At 41.2% G+C, this 18,835-nt stretch overlaps 1 protein-coding gene across 1 annotated transcript; it reads left to right on the top strand.

Annotated features, from left to right (window-relative positions):
• The first annotated feature begins 1,903 nt into the window (after nt 1–1,903).
• Nucleotides 1,904–18,835, top strand: TWF1 (twinfilin actin binding protein 1). Its single transcript, XM_032207784.1, has 9 exons — nt 1,904–1,999; nt 6,250–6,327; nt 8,374–8,552; nt 9,874–9,969; nt 11,521–11,625; nt 15,503–15,628; nt 15,807–15,957; nt 16,347–16,468; nt 18,146–18,835. The coding sequence occupies exons 1-9, from the start codon at nt 1,975–1,977 to the stop codon at nt 18,314–18,316; spliced, it is 1,053 nt and encodes a 350-aa protein (XP_032063675.1). The 5' UTR covers nt 1,904–1,974; the 3' UTR covers nt 18,317–18,835.

Genomic DNA, 18,835 nt, shown 5'->3' with positions numbered 1-18,835 from the left:
TTCTTTATAAACTCTTACATTGTTAGACAGAAAGGATCAGTGGCAGACTTGAGTTAAATGATTTAAATTATAGTAGTACCACATCTTTGGTACCACTCTGAACTCTAGTACTCTAATTGTTCTTGGAAAAGCTCTCCTCCAATAGTTGCTTTACCATTTTACAACCTCTATGTTCCTGGAGGTGTATAATAGAGCAATTAGAGCTGGCCTCACTGTTCTCTGGGAGGTACCCCCTATCGTTTCTTGATTTTCACATGAAGTCTTTTCCCTTATTTTCTGCTTAGAAAATAAGCTGCAGCTTCTCTGTTTCCCCAGCTGCCGCGGTCCTCAGTTAACCCCAGCTCGCTAGCTGGTGACACATCTCCATAGTGACTCCTTATTTGCTGGACTAGCACTACACGGTGCTGCTCACATACTACAGTTACAGTGCTATTTCGCATTTCCCAAATAGGACACTGAATCCCTCACATGGTGTCTTTACACCAGGGATATGACAAAGTGCAGGCACCCACGTCTATCAACACAAAGAAATCAGCTGACTTCAGAAATTCCTCTAGAGGCTGGGAAGGCAAACCAGACAAGTATTACCACATGCTTCCCTTACTCTTCCTTTTTCATTCCCTGTGCCACTGTGGAGATACGCAGGGCAAGGTAGTTGATGTGCCCTGTTACAGCATTTCTTACGTTGTGTGGTTAGCGACTATAAACACCCTGCCAACTCCCTAGAACCTGAAAGAATGATCAGCATTGGGACATTTATTAAGTGCCCACAGTCCTGTTACTTCTATAAATGCCTATATGTTTCACCTGGGAAGTCTAAGCCAGACCACAGCACGGATTAAAAAATGCAAACGATGGTACACAACACAAGCAAATGTTTAGAGAAGAGTTAGGATGCATCTTTTATTGTCAGAGGGTGATGCTTTTCAGCCGGTGGACAGAAGTGCCTGTGAAAGACAACTAGCAGAAGCAAACCTACCTTTACAGCTGGTTTAAAGTCACTACTTAGGACTCTCCTTTGCTGGGAGCTTTGTGAAGCTTTCAACAAGCTGAAAAAGTGTAAAAGCCTTTGCCTGTGCGGATCAGCCATGCACAGGTGCAGCCTTTCTCTGCCTGGATTCACACCTTGGCAACGCAGGCAAGCATTTCAGCTACCAGATCCATGCTGAAATAGAGGAAATAATTATTTCTTTTGAAGCTGTGTCACCAACTAGCAAATATGAGGAGCAGCTGAGGGAAGTGGGGTTGTTTAGTCTGGAGGAGGCTAAGGGGAAACCTCATTGCTCTCTACAACTACCTGAAAGGAAGGTTTGGGATGCTGAGGGTTGGCCTCTTCTCACAGGTAAGCAATGATAGGACAATGATAGGCAGTGGCCTCAGATTGCACCAGGGGAGGTTTAGGTTGGAAATGAGGAGACATTTCTTCTCAGAAAGAGCAGTCAGGCATTGGGATGGGTTGCCCAGGGAGGTGGTGGAGTCACCGTCCCTGGGGTGTTTCAAGGGAGGGTTGGACGTGGTGCTTAGGGACATGGTTCAGTGGGTGACATTGGTGGTAGGGGGGTGGTTGGACCAGATGATCTTGGAGGGCTTTCCCAACCATCTCGGTCTGCGGGGCCCTCATCCCTCTCGGGGGGCCGGCACAGAGCGGGGCTGACAGGACAGGGCCGGGAGGGCAGTGCCGTGCGTGGCAGCCCCGCGCCCCCACCCGGCGGCACCCGGCTCGGACCGGCCGCGGGATGGCGGCGGGGCGGCCGCTGCCCGCCGGGGCCCCGCTGTAGGGGGCAGCAGCGCCTCGGGGTCGGCCGGGCCCGGCAGGCGCCGCGCTCCCTCCGACCGCTGAGTGGCGGCGGCGCCATCACGTGTGGGCGGCCGGGCCGGGCTGAGCCGAGCCGGGCTGGGCAGGGCTGGGCAGGACAGGGCTGTGCCGAGCCGTGCCGTGCCGGGACAGGGCAGCCCCGGGCGCAGCGGTGCGACATGTCCCACCAGACCGGCATCCAAGGTACTGCCCCCCCTCCTTCCCTCGGGGCGCGCTGCCCGGCGCCGCCTTTGTCCGCTGCGGGCAGGGGGATCCCCGCTGCCGGCTTCAGGCAGCTCCGTCTCGCCGCAGCCCCGGGGCTGCCGGAGCTTTTCGGGCAGCCGGTGTGTGCAGCACTGCCAGCGCCGCCGGTCCCTGCCGGCCGGTGGTGGGGAGAAGCCGTGAGCAGCTGCAGGGAGCCGGCAGCCCAGCGGCAGGGCAGCCCAGTGAGCCCCTGCTACGGGAGGCCAAGAAAAAGCTGGAAATGCACAGGAAAGCCTTTTTTCCCCTCTGTTTCCAGGCCTCGGGGGCTGTGAGGAGCAATCGTGTCTCGGTGTTACCCCCGCACCCCGGCGCAGGGTTGCTGAAGGGGGCACCGCGGCGCGTTGCGGGGGCCGTGTTGTTGAGATTTGCTGGCGGTCTGTTTGCTCGGTGAGCACCGCGCTGCACTTTGTCTGCGCTCCCGCATTTATTGCTGAAGGTGACTTTTGTCCCGGCCGCAGCGGCTCCGAGCTGCGCCTCTAAGCCCTTTGTTGCCTCTTGGCTATGTTCGTTCAGCAGCCTTTAACCTCTCCTCAGCCCCTTCCCCTCTACGCCGTTGTTTGCTCTTCTTAAGTTTGTCACCTTCTCAGGCTCGAGGTGCATTAGAAACAGCTTATTTTATTTATTTTTTTTTTTTTTCCAGGCTGGAGAAGCTGTTACAGTGGCTCTTCATTCCCTTGCTTTTTTCCTCTTGCTGTCATCTTGCTGGAGGAGCAGCAGAATACCCTGTTGCTTACCGCAGGGACTGCTAATCCTCTTCTGCAGCTCACCTTCATTTCTTGGGCAGCCTTTTGTCCTCCGAGGGGATCTGCAGGGAGCTCGGCTCCATTCCTGCACCGATCCTGCCTCGGCAGGCCGGGATGCAGGGCAGCCCGCTAGGCAGGGCTCCTTTCTGTGGCAAGGCTTCTGCAGCCAGCAGGGGAACAGCGTTTGTGGTGCCACTGCTGGGTAGCAGCAACCAGCCTAGTGCTGCTCCTAAACAGCTGCAAGGCTTGGCAGCACGGAGTGCACTTTGCTAGAAGCAGGAGTGAAGTAATGGGGACAGTGAGACGTACCAGGCAAATGCTGAAAGGACTGGGCTTTCAAACAGGGTGGTAAATAAGGAGTGTAGAAGTCAGGGTGCATTGAGCTGTAGGGAAACTTGCCAGAATATGTTCAAGTCTTCTAAGTTATTTTAAAAATAATTTTCATGAAATAAACCTAATTGAATTTTAATATTTCATGCTGCAGGTAAGTCACGTTGAAAGTGCAGCAGAGCAAATGCAAGGAGTTGACGTGCGTATGTTTACAGGCTGTTTTATACCATCCTTTGAAGCCTTTAACTGGTTTTTGTAATGGACTATTCAAATATTGAATAGCTTATTTAATATGAATTTGCTCATTGAAGAAAGAAATATATGCCAGCTTGTCTATCTTAGTTTTGTATGTTGCATCTTTATAAAAATCTTGTCCAGGACAGTGCCTAGACAGCAGATAATTTCCATTGCTGGATGATAGGACAGGGTATGTAGAACTTGTATATATCCAGAGTTTCTTCCCAAATACATAGTAAAGCATTTTTGCTACTGAAATATAACTTCATTAACAGAAGCAGTAGTGCATATGGAGAAAATGGATGTGTTTATCATTATGAATGCTTTTCAGAAAATAAAGTCAAATTAAACTGTAAGCTGGTCAATGAGATACCAAGACCAAATTGTAAATGGGGTCTCTGCTATGCAGAGATTTAAGCAAAAATGCTATCATTCTGTTGTGAATTTTAAAGCCTTGCGTGTGTGGCAGGGGGAGGGTATATCTCACTGATAGTGAGATTGTTCCCTGATAGCTGGTGTCTCATCTCAAAAAATTACTTCAGGAGCTGTTAGTTATGGTATAAGTGCGAGGGACTAGTCTATCTTGTTTGGTTGTGTAGGCTTGATGTAAGAGGACAGAGAACAAAAGATCATAGATGAGAAGAGGACAAAAAAATCCCAGTGGAACTGGGAGGTCTAGAAAGTGGTGTAATGTTTGTGTGCTGAGTGGAAGTGTTAGGAAAGGCAGAGATGATCAGAAAAGCAGATCACAGTGAGGGTCTGCACCAATGAGTGGGGAAATACTGAGATGAAGCTGGGGCTGGACTGCCCATTGCAGTTCAGTCTGCTTAAGTGCTAAGGCTCCCTGTCCTTCCCCCAGCCTGTTTAGGAATTGCAGAACGGACCCAGGCATTGCATAGATGGACATGAATTTTAAATATTTTGAATATGGGCAGTAACATAGCCAGATGCCATCTGTTCCTTCGGCCTCAACGTCACTGAATAATCCTTTTTATGCTTCCTGGTTTGTTGTTTGTCTTGCTGGTGCTATCCTCTGCTTTGGGATTACTTAAAGGACCAGCTTGCAGTGAATGTTCTTCAATAAATGCTGTACAGCCCCCTGTCTGGGGTATAATTGAATTGATTTGCACTCAGATTATTAAGCAGAGCGGTTGAGATTACTGTGATTTTAACAGCTTGGGCACAGCTCTTCCATGTGCTTACAGAAGCAACTCTGTCATGTTTGTGTTGTGTCAATGTGAATTACAGAAATTTATTTTTAGCTACTTCTTTGTAAATTAATTGTAAACCTATCCTACTGTGACAGGTCAGAATTTGAAAAAGTGCTATCAACATTGATACAAGTTGATATGAAAGATGAGCAAAGAGCGGCAGCCTTCCCCAGTACTTTTCAGGGGGGTTGTGGTGGTTTTACCCAGCTGGGCAGCAGAGCTCCACCACTCCCCCCCTCCTCAAAGGGAAAATATGATGGAAAGGGCTCAAGGGTTGAGATAAGGACAGGGAGATCACTCAGCAGTTATCATAATGGGCAAAACAGACTCAGCATAGGAAGATCAATGTAATTTATTATCAATTACTAAAGACTAGAGTAGTGAGAACTAAAAACACCTTCCCCCACCATCCACCCTCTTCTATGTACTCCCCCTGAGCAGCACAGGGGAACAGGGAATGGGGGCTGTGGTCAGTCCCTACGCTTTGTCTCCACCTCTCTGTCACGGTCCCTCTCTGCCCCTGCTCCCCGTGGGGTCCTTCCCGAACTGAGCCTGTGGGGGCTGCCCACAGGCAGCAGCTCTTCAAGCACTGCTCCCACACAGCTCCGTACCATGGGGTCCATCCCCCAGGAGCAAACTGCTCCAGCACGGGTCCCCCATGGGCGGCAGCTCCCCCCAGACCTCCTGCTCCTGCGTGGGCTCCTCTCCATGGGCTGCAGCTCCAGCCCGGGGCCTGCTCCTGTGGGGGCTCTCCATGGGCTGCAGCCTCCTCCAGGCCACATCCACCTGCTCCACCGGGGGCTCCTCCACCCATGGGGGGGCTGCAGCGTGGAGATCTGCTCCATGTGGGACCCATGGGCTGCAGGGGGACAGCCTGCTCCACCAGGGGCCTCTCCACATGCTGCAGGGGAACTGCTGCTGTGTGCCTGGAGCACCTCCTGCTGCACTGCCCTGGGGGGCTGCAGGGCTGTTTCTCACTCCTCACTGTCCCAGCTGCTGTTGCACAGCAGGATTTTTTTCCCTTTCCGAAATCTGCTGTCCCAGAGGCCCAACCAACATCGCTCACTGGCTTGGCTCTGGCCAGCAGTGGGTCCCTTTGGAACTGGCTGAAACTGGCCCTTATCTAACACGGAGCAGCTTCCGGACTCTTCTCAGAGGGGCCATCCCTGTAGCCCTCTGCTGCCAAACCCAGTACAGAGGTGTCCTCAGGAAGGCAGGTGTTTTTTACAGACAAGCTCTAAGTTTTTCCTGGCAGGCATAAAGTTATGTCTGAACATTTGTACTAAGCCTGCAGACTTCATGAAGCTATAGTAATTTGAGTTGCATTGTGTTTTGATTGTGTTGCTGTGTGACCTGTGAAACCTGAGAGCAGTGATGTGATGTCACTTTTAATTTTCACAATGTTGAGAATGATACAGTGTGTGAGTAAGCAGGGCTGTTCTGCAGATATTTATAATGTCTGTCACCCTTTTGTGGCATGCCGTGGCTGGAACTTGATTTGACATGGAGCGTAGGGGGGAACATCACTCTTGTTTTCCTTTTCCAGTCCAACTTTGTAGTGAAGGGCCAGGTATATGCTTTTCCAAAGTTGTTTTTACCTTCATGAGTATTCTTTATTCGAGAAAGGTAAAATGTGTTAATTTGGTTACTTTTATTTTCTCTTTTTCAGCTAGTGGAAATGTCAAAGATGTCTTTGTTGGAGCCAGAAACGGAAAATACAGGCTTTTAAAAATAGTCATTGACAATGGTTAGTCAAATTTTAATATTTTTCTTTGACTTTTAAGATATTTTCCTAGTTGTTTTAGTGACCTATGTATAGAATTGTTAAAAAAAAAACAGAACTCTGCAAAACTTAAGGTTACCAAGGTCTTTCCTATCCTGAGGGTAGGATTTAAGTTTTGGCAATGCTGAAGTTTTCAGTATGATGCTACTGTATTTTTGCACTAGAGCTTTTCTTCAAATTGTCATTTCACGTTTTACCAAGAACTGTTGCATATTTTGGATGGAAGTATATCAAATACCCACCTCAATACCTTGAGGTGTTTTTGGTTGTTCCAAAGTTCATTCATTTATAGTACACTGAAAAACCTGTTGGTTGGAGAAAGGTACATGTGTACATAAATACACGTACACACTTTTATTGCTAGGTAAGTAACCTGCTGTTATCTTCTTTGTGTTTGCTTTTCTTAGGAGGTTTTCCACCATGTAACACCGCTTCTCTCAAGGAAGCAGCAATAATATTATAGGCAGGTCACTGTCGTAAAAAGTTTCACCCACACAGGTTAGCAAACACCAGCATACTGTTGAATTTGGTTTTATTATTAGGCAAGGTAAAACAATGTGCTGTTGTGTAGATGGTACTCCCTATTTATGGCCTTCGTTTTGTATTAAAAAGTATCTTCCTTTTCTTGTCTTAATGTTTTTCTTTATTCGTATGTTCCTGCGTGTATGTTTGTGTGAAAATATATGCATGTGTATATATGTTATATATATTTATATATGTGTTACATATGTACATTTTTGTCTGTATGTGGAACCAGAATCCAGTCTCTAATGCTATTTTCCACAGTTTAAAAAGAAACTTCTAATGCTCCCAGAGGAGGGACAGTTGCATCACCTGTCTGCAGGATCTTTCAGCAACTGTCCTTAGCGAATAGATAATACTCAAATTGAGTTCTGCTAATTTGAGTGAACAAGAGAACAGGCTTGCTGCTATACAACATAATTGCTGTGGGGTTTTTATTATTATTTTTTCCTATCTTAAATTCAAATGACTATAAAGCCACCTAGAGCTATGAATTGGCAAATACATTCTGGATGTTCTGGTTGTCTAGGTATATGACTTCATCTGCTTTGCATCTAGTTCAGAGAAGTGCCAAATACTCTCTTGCTCTGAGCTCTTAATGCTCTGTGCCTTGGAAAATTACTGTGGGAGAGTGGCTTGTTTGGAAAGTTGTGCATTAGAGGCATTTGAATACTGCTGTACTTTCGTCTGAGCTATCAGAGGTTCAGTCCTGGACTCTCAAAAGATACTTTGCATACCAGCTAATATAATAGTCCTCAAACCATTGTGGGAACCATTCAAGTTAGGTGCTTCTCTTTTAGCTGCGGGGGCTACTATTTGTTGGGAAGCTAATAAATGTTTTGAAAGATACCATAGTAATATTTTTCATTTGGAAAAACTGAGACATGATTTATAAATAAGAGAAATCTTGTTGCTATAGCTGTTCACATAATTAAATCTCATCTGAAGTATTCTGTGCAGACTTAAGCCAATTATACATAATAAACAACTTCAGTCATTTAAAGACTGTAGTTATGAAGCTATAGTAGAAAGGGGCTCATCTGCTTACTGTCAAGTTAGTGACTAGTGCAATCATGTTCATTCCCAACTCTTCACTATACAGCTAACTGTCTTTTTACAATAAGTACAACCACTAGTATGGTACGGCAAGTAAGAGCATTAATAATGCTAATTTTAAAAATTAAAAACTTATTCTCATCTTATTTCTATTTATTTCAATTTAAAAATAAGATAACTAGCAAAAGACAGTTTTTATTTCTTTTCAGTGCACATTATGCTAAAAACAACATCAGTCTTATGACACGTGGTATGCATTCACAGCTTGTGCAGGAATTCACCTGCTTTCACATCGCGTGTTCTTGATTTCCATTGTTGTGAACATGATTATAAAAGAAGCATTTGATTAACTGTTTATTATAATAGCTAAATTTGAAACAAACAATATTAACTATATTGTTGCTAACATGTAGTTTTGGTTATTGGTTATAGAGCAGCTTGTTCTGGGATCCTCTAGGCGGCCAGTTGGATCATGGGAAAAGGATTATGACTCCTTTGTTCTTCCCCTTCTTGAAGACAAGCAACCCTGTTATATATTATACAGATTAGATTCTCAGAATGCTCAAGGATATGAATGGATCTTCATTGCATGGTCACCTGATCACTCTCCTGTAAGTAGCAGTCATCGGAGGCTTCGCATTGTTAATGGCTTTTCTACAGTGTCTTTTGATCCAAATCCTAGATGAGAAGGATTTTGAGAGTAAAGCATTCCCTAGCTTTCCCCTCACTTTCTGAGAAGAGAGCCGTGGAAACATTTTTCATGAACCCGATTGTGGGTCCAGATGGAGTACAGCAGATCCAATTTATTTCTAGCTTAATTGGAGGAAACAAAACACGTGTTTTTGTACTGTTTGTTTGTCTTATCTTTCCGTCAGTGTTTCATGAAAATTCAAGGAAGAATATAAGACAGAAATCTCAATTGGTGTCATCACAGGGAGAAAGACTATAGTTCGAGCTCTAGCTCTTTGTTCTACCTGGCTTGCTGGCCGACTGGCTGGCACTTGTGGATCTGTGGCCCACCACAGAATGTACTCTTTATTTGGTGAGCAGTTAGAGAGCATGGGAGGAAACTGAAGTCGGAGTTTCTCAGAGAAACTAGGGTGTTATGTACAGGTTCAGGGAATGTGAGACAATGGAGGACAAAGTAAAGGTACTACTAGATTCCTGCACTATTTCCAATAGCAGTTAGAAAGGAGTTGGAGACCAAAGGGTAAACTGCATGGAAGAGATTGGGCAGAAGAGGTAAGGGTGATGTGATGGCATGATGTTGAAATATGGTGGGGAAGATGGGACTGTTGGGAGAATATATGAGTATGTTGGACACAAATTGATAGGGAGCACCATTAGATCATCTGCCTCCAGAAAATTTCATTTTTGCATTCTGTAGTTGAACTAAGCCACTACCAAATCAAAAGAGGGTAGAGCTACCAAAAGATGGTAGAGCTGGTGGGTTATTTGCAGTTAGCTCTTTCTGTATCTACTGTGTCCTTTAGTACACAGACCAGCAATAAATGATCTAAATCATTGTGTGTTTGTTTCCCCATTTAAAATTAGTAAGGATTGTGCTCCGTTTCTTGTTTTATGTTTTTGTTATCGTTGTTATTTTAAATTTTATTTTATTTTTTAAAGGTAATATTCTAAAGCTGCAATTTAGTTTTGGAATTACTTTAATAATAATGCATATTAAAATGTCTCATTCTGCACTTGAGAATTTAATAGCATATGTTAATATCATGCTCCAGAGCTCATTCTGTGATTCTGTTTGATATTAAGAAGTACAACTTCAAACTTAATTTTCAACTCTTAAAATAGTTGTTCAGGAAGGGTGTTTGTTAATGGATTTGGTACCGCAAAATGCTAGATTCTCAGTGTACACTAAAGAGGAAAAAAATATTTTAAAAAAACAAAACACACTGTTTTCTGATATACTAGGTTCGTCAAAAAATGTTGTATGCAGCAACCCGGGCAACACTCAAGAAAGAATTTGGAGGTGGTCATATTAAGGACGAAGTATTTGGAACAGTGGAGGTATGTTCTTCCCTTTAAAATCAATACATTATTCTAAGGAATAGTTGGAACAACTGCTGGTTTTACTGGTAAAAATTTGTGGTGGTTCTGTTCTTTCCTGATGAAGGAGAAAGAAGGTTAAAAGCTATGTGTATTACTCCAGTGATAAAATGTAATTGCTCTCGTTTGAAAAAGTAATTAATTTTATTTAACAACTTCAGGCTAAGATGTCCTTGCTTCGAACGCATGTTAAAACTAAATAAACTAGGACTAACAGGAGAATCCTTTAATTTCAGTGCATAAATGTGGATCCTCAAAACGCCATAACACCCAAAACTTTCAGGCCAATTGTTTGCAAAACCATTCTGTATGTATGGGTCTGAATCAGAGGTGGGCTAGAACAGCTATCTGTACGACTTAAACGTCTGAAAACAAATGTTTATGCCTTAAACCAAGGATATGAAGCTGTCAGTTCATTAAAATTTGACTGTGAAATGTTACTTGAGTCCATGTCTGCCATTTATGGAAAGAGTTTTAGTAGCTAATGATTTGTTCAGTGAAAATACTAATAGTTGGGCGTTCAGTTATGGTAAGATAATTGGAAGGTACATGTATGAAGTCTGACAAACTTCCAAGGAATGTTGAAAAGCCTGCAAGTGTTGTGCATGTAAGGGAATCTGAGGCTATTGCATTACCGTGGTTTCCTTAGGACACAAGTCTAAGCTGATTGTGATGTCTGCCAGTTTGCCAATGTTAAGTGTTGACTTCTTGATCCATTGCCAGTTGTAAACAAACAAGTTTTCAGAGACACAGAGTTTCTATAGCTTTCATGAAAACTGATCATTAGCTAGAGATCAGTTATTGCTTCCTTTTTCCTCCTTCAGCAAAGACAGTGAGCTCAGCAGTTACATTCTGTTGGGCCAAGAACTTGATTATAAAGTCATATCCTGCCCTCTTCTGAGTGGTAACCTTAATTGTTTAAGCACAACAATATTTGTCTCTGGTATCAGCATCTTTGGAGGGGGACAGAACTGACACAGAGAATTAATAACTTACCCAAAGTGGTCATCAGAATTTATCAGTTCTGTGAATTTGCATCCTAAACAGTTGGCAGCGTTATGTCCTGAGGTAGTATTCCTGTCTCCATTTTTTTTTTTTTTTCAGGTAGAAAATTATCAATCAGCCACCGGTCTGAGCATGCAGGTTTTGTAAGAAAATATGTACTTTTTTTTTTTTTGTAAGAATTGTGGCAGTTCTGTGATGTTCAGTCCAAGAAGGCTGAATAAATTCATACATACCCCAGTCTTCATTAAGACTAATTTTTGAATTAGCAAGGTAATTAGGGGGTAATTGTGGAAATTCTGCACACAGTACAACCGGGTACAGAGCAGCCCAGCGGATCCTGCTGTTCAGGAAGCCAAGTTCAATTTGCAAATGCATGTACACTTGCAGTCTGTTCAAATAAAATGAACATAACTGTATGGGAAATAACTGCTTATTTATGCTGCATAGGCTGTCTTGAAGAAAGCCTTTATTATCAAAAAATGAAGAATACTGATATTGTGCTTTCAGGATGATGTTTCGCTGAATGGATATAAAAAGTACTTGATATCACAGGCTGCCCCTGCGCCTCTGACTGCAGCAGAAGAGGAGCTTCGACAAATTAAGATTAACGAGGTACCTACAGTGTCTTTGGGCACATTTGGGGTGTTGGGTTCAGAGTTCCTAACATATCGTTAGGACCAGATTGTTAGGAATAAGTCTTCCTGGGGTAAGAAGGGCAGAACAGGTAAGTTCCAGATGAGAATCCAAATTTCTCTCTCTGAGTTGAGGTTGCAGGACGATGACAGCTGGAGACAGAGCAGTGTGATCTTGCTGAGTTGGCAAGGTCTAGTGTCTGGGTCAGAGGCCTCCTAGCTGAAGAGCTTAGTGGTTACAGCTTTGTTCCCTAGGGTGCTTTAAACATCAGTGGATGTGTTTTATTGTGAGGGGGCCTGAGCACTGGCTGGTCTGGGTGTCCCTGCTTGGGTGGTGGGTGTTGGAGAAAGGGACTTTCAGAGACCCAGCCTCAACCATTCTGTGATTGCCCAGGTGCATTTCATGTGGTGGCAGAAATGGTAGAGAAGATGCAAAATAGCAACTGTTGCAGTGAGTAATCCCAAAGAATGTTTGAGCCACCTTTATCTCTGGATGAAGCTTCCCCTCCTGAGCTGCCAGAACCAGTTTACTTGTCTTTATTTTGACTTACTTCTTCTCAGTCTGAAAGTTCAAAAACCACCAAAACCAGAAATCCAAAGCAAGTAGCTAGGCCTTTTAAAAGACTGATCTGTTTTTCCTACAAAAGCCTTATAGAAAGATTTCCAGCAAATGCCTTTAACCAAATAATTTGATGATTGTTGGTTAGCTGGTGACTGATGCGTTTCAAAGGATTTTTTTCTCACATTTTTCCATGACTCAATCTCTTGTTTGTGTTCAGACATGTATTAATAAGCCTTGTGCTGATCTTATTAGTTCTTTAGGCATATATTTTACAGCCACCGGGAAATCTGTTTCGCTTTGCAGCTGGATGCCAGCAAACCATCATGTTAAATGTAGCTCTTTATCTTCTCTAGCATTTGCACTCTCTAGCATGCTTTTTCTGCAACTGTTGTTTATTAACAATTATTTTTGTGACTGTTGTCTTTTGTCATTTTCTATCTTTATTTTTGATTAATTCAGTGCAGAAATGCTCTCATCATCACTAAACACTGTATTTTACCTCATGAGCTTTAAAACAAACAACAAAAAAAAAAAAAGCAGAGACTGTAAATTCTGTGGTGTCAATGATCACTTACTCTTGGTATTAGTATTGTCTTTTACGCCCTGTATGCATCATGTTTACCAGCTGATTCATGCAGACTAATACTTTATGTGCTCTAGTGAAACTTCAGCAGCAATAGCTGTACTTCTCAGAGATGAATAAACTGCAATTTGCTGCCACTTTGGCTTTATTTGAAGCATCCTGCAGTAGGTTAACGTGTCATTTGGATTTTTGTTGTATCTGCCACTGAAGGAGCATTTCATTAACTTTCCTTCTTTATCTTCAGCAAACTAAAAACTTTCCGATATTAAAAATAAAAAATCGAGATTTGCACGTTTATATTCTTTTGTCATTACCCCAAGAAGTATTTCACTGAATCAGGTCAGAGGTTACTTACCTAGCCTACTGTCAAGACCCTAAGTGAGCAAGAGCAGGAATCTGAGGAGGGTGTAAGAGCAGGGTAAGAGGCTATAATAATTCCTCTCACCAGTTGCCTCAGCCATTGCAGGTAGGGATCTTTCTGAGCAGGACGTAATGTTTTACTATGTAACTGTTTTTATTTTTTTTTTCATCCATCATCTAGTCTTGTCATTTTTCTAAATCCATGTAAAGTTTTGGTCACCACAGATCCTGTGGCAATGTATCCCACAGCCTGACAAAGTATTATGTGAAGAACTGCAGCGTGCTATCTACCAGCTGATTCTCATACCCCTACAGATTGCATATAGAAGGCAAAGAAAAGTTATTTCTCATTCTTTTCTTCCCCCACTCCCCAGTATATCCACAAGACCTCCGTATTTCTAATCAGTTATCTCTTCTGGGCAGAGGAGTCCTAATCCATGCCCTTGTTCTTCCTAAAGAAGACACTCCATACTTCTGATCCTTTTGCTTTTCTCTGCAGTTTTTCCAGTTCTTCTATAAAATTTATGAAAAGGAGGGATGGGGAAGGCAGAACTGCATGTGGTATTCAAGATGCGGGCATGTTACTGGTATCTACAGTGCATAATGAGTTGTTCTGTCCTGTTCCCTACTATTACTAACAATTCATAACATTTCATTTGTGGATGGGTGGTTAGTGGTGGGTTTTTACTATTATTATTTTGTTACTGTTGATGGTTTTTTTTTTTTTTTTGCCAAAGCTGGTCACTGAGCTGACATTTTCAGAGAAATATTTTGTGTGACCTGCATGGTATTGCTCCTGAAGGGTAGTAGCTAGCTCAACCCCATTGCTGTACGAGTAGAAGAGAGGTCATTTTTCCTTTCACATACGTTGTTTTACATTTATTCTCATCAAATTTCATCTGCCATTTTATCACCCTCTCAGCAGTCATCATGAACAAATCTTGCAGTGTGATTTAATTACTTTTTAAGTGGCTTGGGTGTTTTGTTTTGTTTTAGTGGGCTGAAATATATTGCAGTGTAGACAAGTAGATTTAAATCCTTTCCATAGATCGGGATACTGGGCTACTCTCTTCATATTACTGTCCCCAGACTTCAATGTCTTTGATGTCTTTTATGTTTTTTTAATACGCTTTATTACATTTTGTTCTGTAATGCCAATTTTATAAGGTTTATTAGTTGGGCTTTTATGCAGATATATTTTGCAAATATTTGTCATATAATCTTGTTAATAACTTTATTAGTTTTATACAGAAGTAAGCTCCTCCATTTCTTTTTGTTTCTTCCTTCTTTGTTAATGATAAACAGTCCTTTAAAATACGAAGCATAATTTAGTATTGTCTCAAGTGTCTTTGTTTTTAATTGTTTTCATTCTTGTTGCATATTTCATTATCTATTTTTAATTAAAGCTGAGCAGCTGGAAGACGTTAGATCTAAAACCCACACTTTTCAATTTTGTGTGCTTTTCTGTCTGGCTTTTTGCTGCCTCTTTAGCAACGTTAACTGCATTTGTAAAATTACAAAGGAAAGTCGGGACATTCAAAAGCTAATACTTGGACAAGTTTAGACTTGGAAAGACTGTAAGCCAGAGCTCATTTTCTGAGAAACTGTGCATGAACATTAAAATACACCACATAAATTCTTGAGAAGCGGCTTTAAAGCAACTGTCCTTTTATCTCAGATAGTTTGTGACTAACATAGCCAGATCACGAGTGATTATCTAGCTTGCAGTTACCATCAAATTTTATATTTTGTGTTACACCTAGAAGTCAAGGATTGAGACTTCATTTGCTTGTTTTTTGTTTGCTTTCTTTTTGGTGTAGGATTTTGAGGGAAGGATGCTAAACAGGAAGGGAGGGAAGATGCTTTGTTTTTTCCTTCAAGAAGATTGGTTTCTCTAATAAGACATAACTTTTCTCTCTTCCTGCCAGAATGTTGAAAAATTACATTTCTATGTTTTGATCTAAAAATGTTCAAGATACAGCAAAGTTTATAAACAACATTGTCAGTTCAAAAGCACAGCATATGAAAATCAAGCTCCTGGCTTACTGTATCTGTGTACCAGAATGTAACTTGGAGCTTCCTTGAAATTTGGTCAGTTTTTTTTCTCTTGTGATTCTGTGGGTTTTACAAAGCTAATGTGATTTTTTTTTTTAAGGTAAGTAAGCAAAATGTAATCATAAAATGAAAATATGCAATTCTTTTCCAGAAGCGGATGATGGTTCAGTGTGGCTTATTCTCAGAATAGCTACTGCTAACTCTGTGTGTTGCCGTATGCGATGCATCATCAGTTACTGCATGAAACAAAATGCTTGCAGAAGTTTCTGTTTACATTTCAGTTGACTTGTGTTCCAGGTACAAACGGATGTTGGTGTAGATACCAAGCATCAAACACTGCAAGGAGTAGCATTCCCCATTGCTAAAGAAGCTATTCACGCTTTGGAGAAATTGAAAAATAAGCAACTCAATTATGTGCAACTGGCAAGTATAAAATACTTTAAATATTTTAAATAGTGAGTACTAAATAGATTGCCTGTGTATTGAACAACATATGTTGATACTGATATATTACCATTCTGTAATAATTTTTTTTCCATCCTATCATATTCTCTGGTTTCCTTTCTGTGTATTAACTATATGCATTTTTCTTTGTTAACAGCAAATTGATATGAAAAATGAAACTATTGTTTTGGCTAACACGCTTCACACTGAACTGAAGGACTTGCCAAAAAGAATTCCAAAGGATGCTGCACGTTACCACTTTTTCCTGTATAAGCACGCCCATGAAGGAGACTATTTGGAATCCATAGGTATGAGAAAATTTTCCAGTGTTAACTTTCATTGGTTTGTTTCAAATAGTTAGGCAGAAAGAAAGATGCAGGAATCTGACTGCTCAGTGTAATCATAAAATTCAGGGTCATTTGGTTGTGAAACTGACTTCTGAAGAGTCCCTATGTTTAGAAACTAGAGAATTATCCCTTCTGATTATCAACATGCATAAATCAGTTGCCATGTGAAAAAAAAAAAAAGATGTCCCCTCTTTTGAAATTAAATACTTAATGGAAAAACATCCTAAACTGTTCTGGACATTTTCCCTTTCAGACTACACAATTACTCTGCAATGTCTTTCTGCTGTACATGATTCTATGATACAGGTTTTGATACGGTTTATTTTTGTTCTGATATTTTTTTCCTGCAGTTTTCATCTACTCCATGCCAGGATACACCTGTAGTATACGAGAACGAATGCTATACTCTAGTTGTAAAAGTCCACTTTTAGAAATTGTAGAAAGACAATTGTGGATGCCAATAATTAGAAAGGTAAGTACGCTGGGTATACTGATATTTTTTTCCATCCCTCAGTTCCCTTCTTAATATTCTTAACCATAATTATCTCTGCCACTACTTTCTGTAAACAATGAAAAGTTCTGCATAGTTATTAAAGATCTGCATAAGAGCTTGCCCTGAACAAGAAATACGTGTTGATTTAGCTTCAGGGCTTTTGTCTGGTTCATAATTTTTACACTTTCATAGATTTAGTAAACATATTCTTCTGCATCAACAGTGTCTGAGAGTACTTTGAAGGACTATTTACAAGTAACATGATTTCTTACTCAAAGGCCTGTTATTCTTTGGACCGCAGCACATTGTTGTTGAACATTAAATTCCTTTAAGGCCAAGGTTATGTAATAATTTTCAAAATAAAAAATCAAGCAGCAGTTCTGGAACTTAAACTGCATTTTAGGAGTCCTTGATGGGGCAAACAAGGACGTGTGAGTAAGCTGATCTTTCCACTTTGTCATTTGTTGTCTTGTTGTCTTTACAACAAGGGTTTCTCACTTCCAGAGCAGAGGCCATGGTAGTGGTCCATTTGTTGTGAAATATGACTGATGGTTACATTCTTAATGCTTGTGCTGTAAATTTAGAAGGATTTTGAGGCTTGGTTTCAGTGGGGTTTTTGTCTGCCTGAAAAAAAAACTAGTAGACTTGTCACTAGCCATTTTTATTGTGTTGATATAACTTAAGTAGATTATCAGCACATGTACTTATACATTGCTATTTCTCAGAAATGTCTTTAGATGAGACGTACCATGGACTCTTGAAAGTCCTGAAGACTTCTTTGTGAAGCATGTACTTGTAACAGCAATACAGTGGCTGACAAGTCCATCAAGTGCTACGGTTGGCAGGCCATGAAGTGTTCAATGCTCAGCAGGACAGGGCCAAAGCATTTGTCTGAACTCCAAATTCATGCAATTAAAAACTGGGGTTTGGCTTCAGAACAGTGTTTTCTTTCAGGTTTATATTCCTACATTTAAAACAAAACAAAACAAACTCTGTTAATTAAATTTATTTTGGCTTTTCCCTGGCATGAATACTTGCTGAGTTGCAGTAATCCACGAGTTGTATAAGCTGTTTATACAACTTCTCCTTCACTCTAAGGAGACAGCAATATATATATGCATTGCTTTTACATGTTTAATTCTTCAGACACTGTCTAGTGAAAAAACTTTAATTCTTAAAATGTGAAGATTACACTGGAACAATGAAAAGTTTCTACTTTTGAGGGGAGGATAAACAAAGGAAATTTTCTGAAAGATCACATGCTGCTTTATTAAGGAAGTTTCTTACGGAGGACTAATAAACACTTGTTTCCACATGGAGTGTGTACTCCTAGTTATTGCTGCGTACACAGTGCTAAAGCTTGGGGCAGTAGGAGTTTCTTGGGATATGTAGTTGTGCTTATATTTAAGGAAGAAGTGATTAAATCAAAATGCACTTACATCAGTACTGCTAAGAGTGTGGTTGATTCTCAGAAAGACTATCGAGGATTTCTGAGGTGACTAGGCACAAGTTGAGAACACTTCATGTAAGACTCTGAATGTTATTGTACATATTGGTTTTAATACAGTATTTGGAGCTTCAGCAAAATTTCTAAATGTTATTAAATGTCTAAGGTGATTATAAGTGATATTATAAGCTGCTTTTTATTTCTTTCAGATTGAAATTGATAATGGTGATGAGTTAACTGCTGACTTTCTTTATGAAGAGGTTCATCCAAAACAACACGCACACAAACAAAGTTTTGCTAAACCAAAAGGTCCTGCAGGGAAGAGGGGAATACGAAGACTGATCAGAGGTCCAGCAGAGACTGAAACATCTAGTGATTAGAAACTGTCATTTGCATTAATTATAGGGTATTACAGTTTAAAAAAAAAAACATCTGACTTTTGCTAATGAACTGAAATCATTCCATCCATAGATGCTAGGGGGGAAAAAAAAACTTTTTACTCTGCCCTCTTCTGACCTCGATGCTTCCCATGTTATTACATGATTATATTTGTTGACCATATTTTATGACATGTGGAAGAGTTGATTATTTTAAAGGTAGAGGAAGAAAAATAAGCTAGTATCCTTTTATTTTAAATTAGAATTCATTATTTAATAGCAATACATGTGATCATTCACAGACAAGACTATTAAGCCCATATTTTCTGTGGGTAAGTAGCAGCTGTATGCCTAGATAACGAACCTGTATCCATATTAGTTGCCTCTTGAAACCCATAAGACTTCACCTGTGTGAAGAGCTGAACCACTATCTACCACTGTCCCAGATAAATCATTCTTTCTGGTAGCTCTCATGGACAATAACACAGCAGAAGATTTTCTTATGTTTTTGATGTGATGGAT

The sequence above is a fragment of the Aythya fuligula genome, chromosome 1, assembly GCF_009819795.1.
Source record: "Aythya fuligula isolate bAytFul2 chromosome 1, bAytFul2.pri, whole genome shotgun sequence".
Lineage (NCBI taxonomy): Eukaryota > Metazoa > Chordata > Aves > Anseriformes > Anatidae > Aythya > Aythya fuligula.
This window is presented reverse-complemented; position numbering and strand designations above follow the sequence as displayed.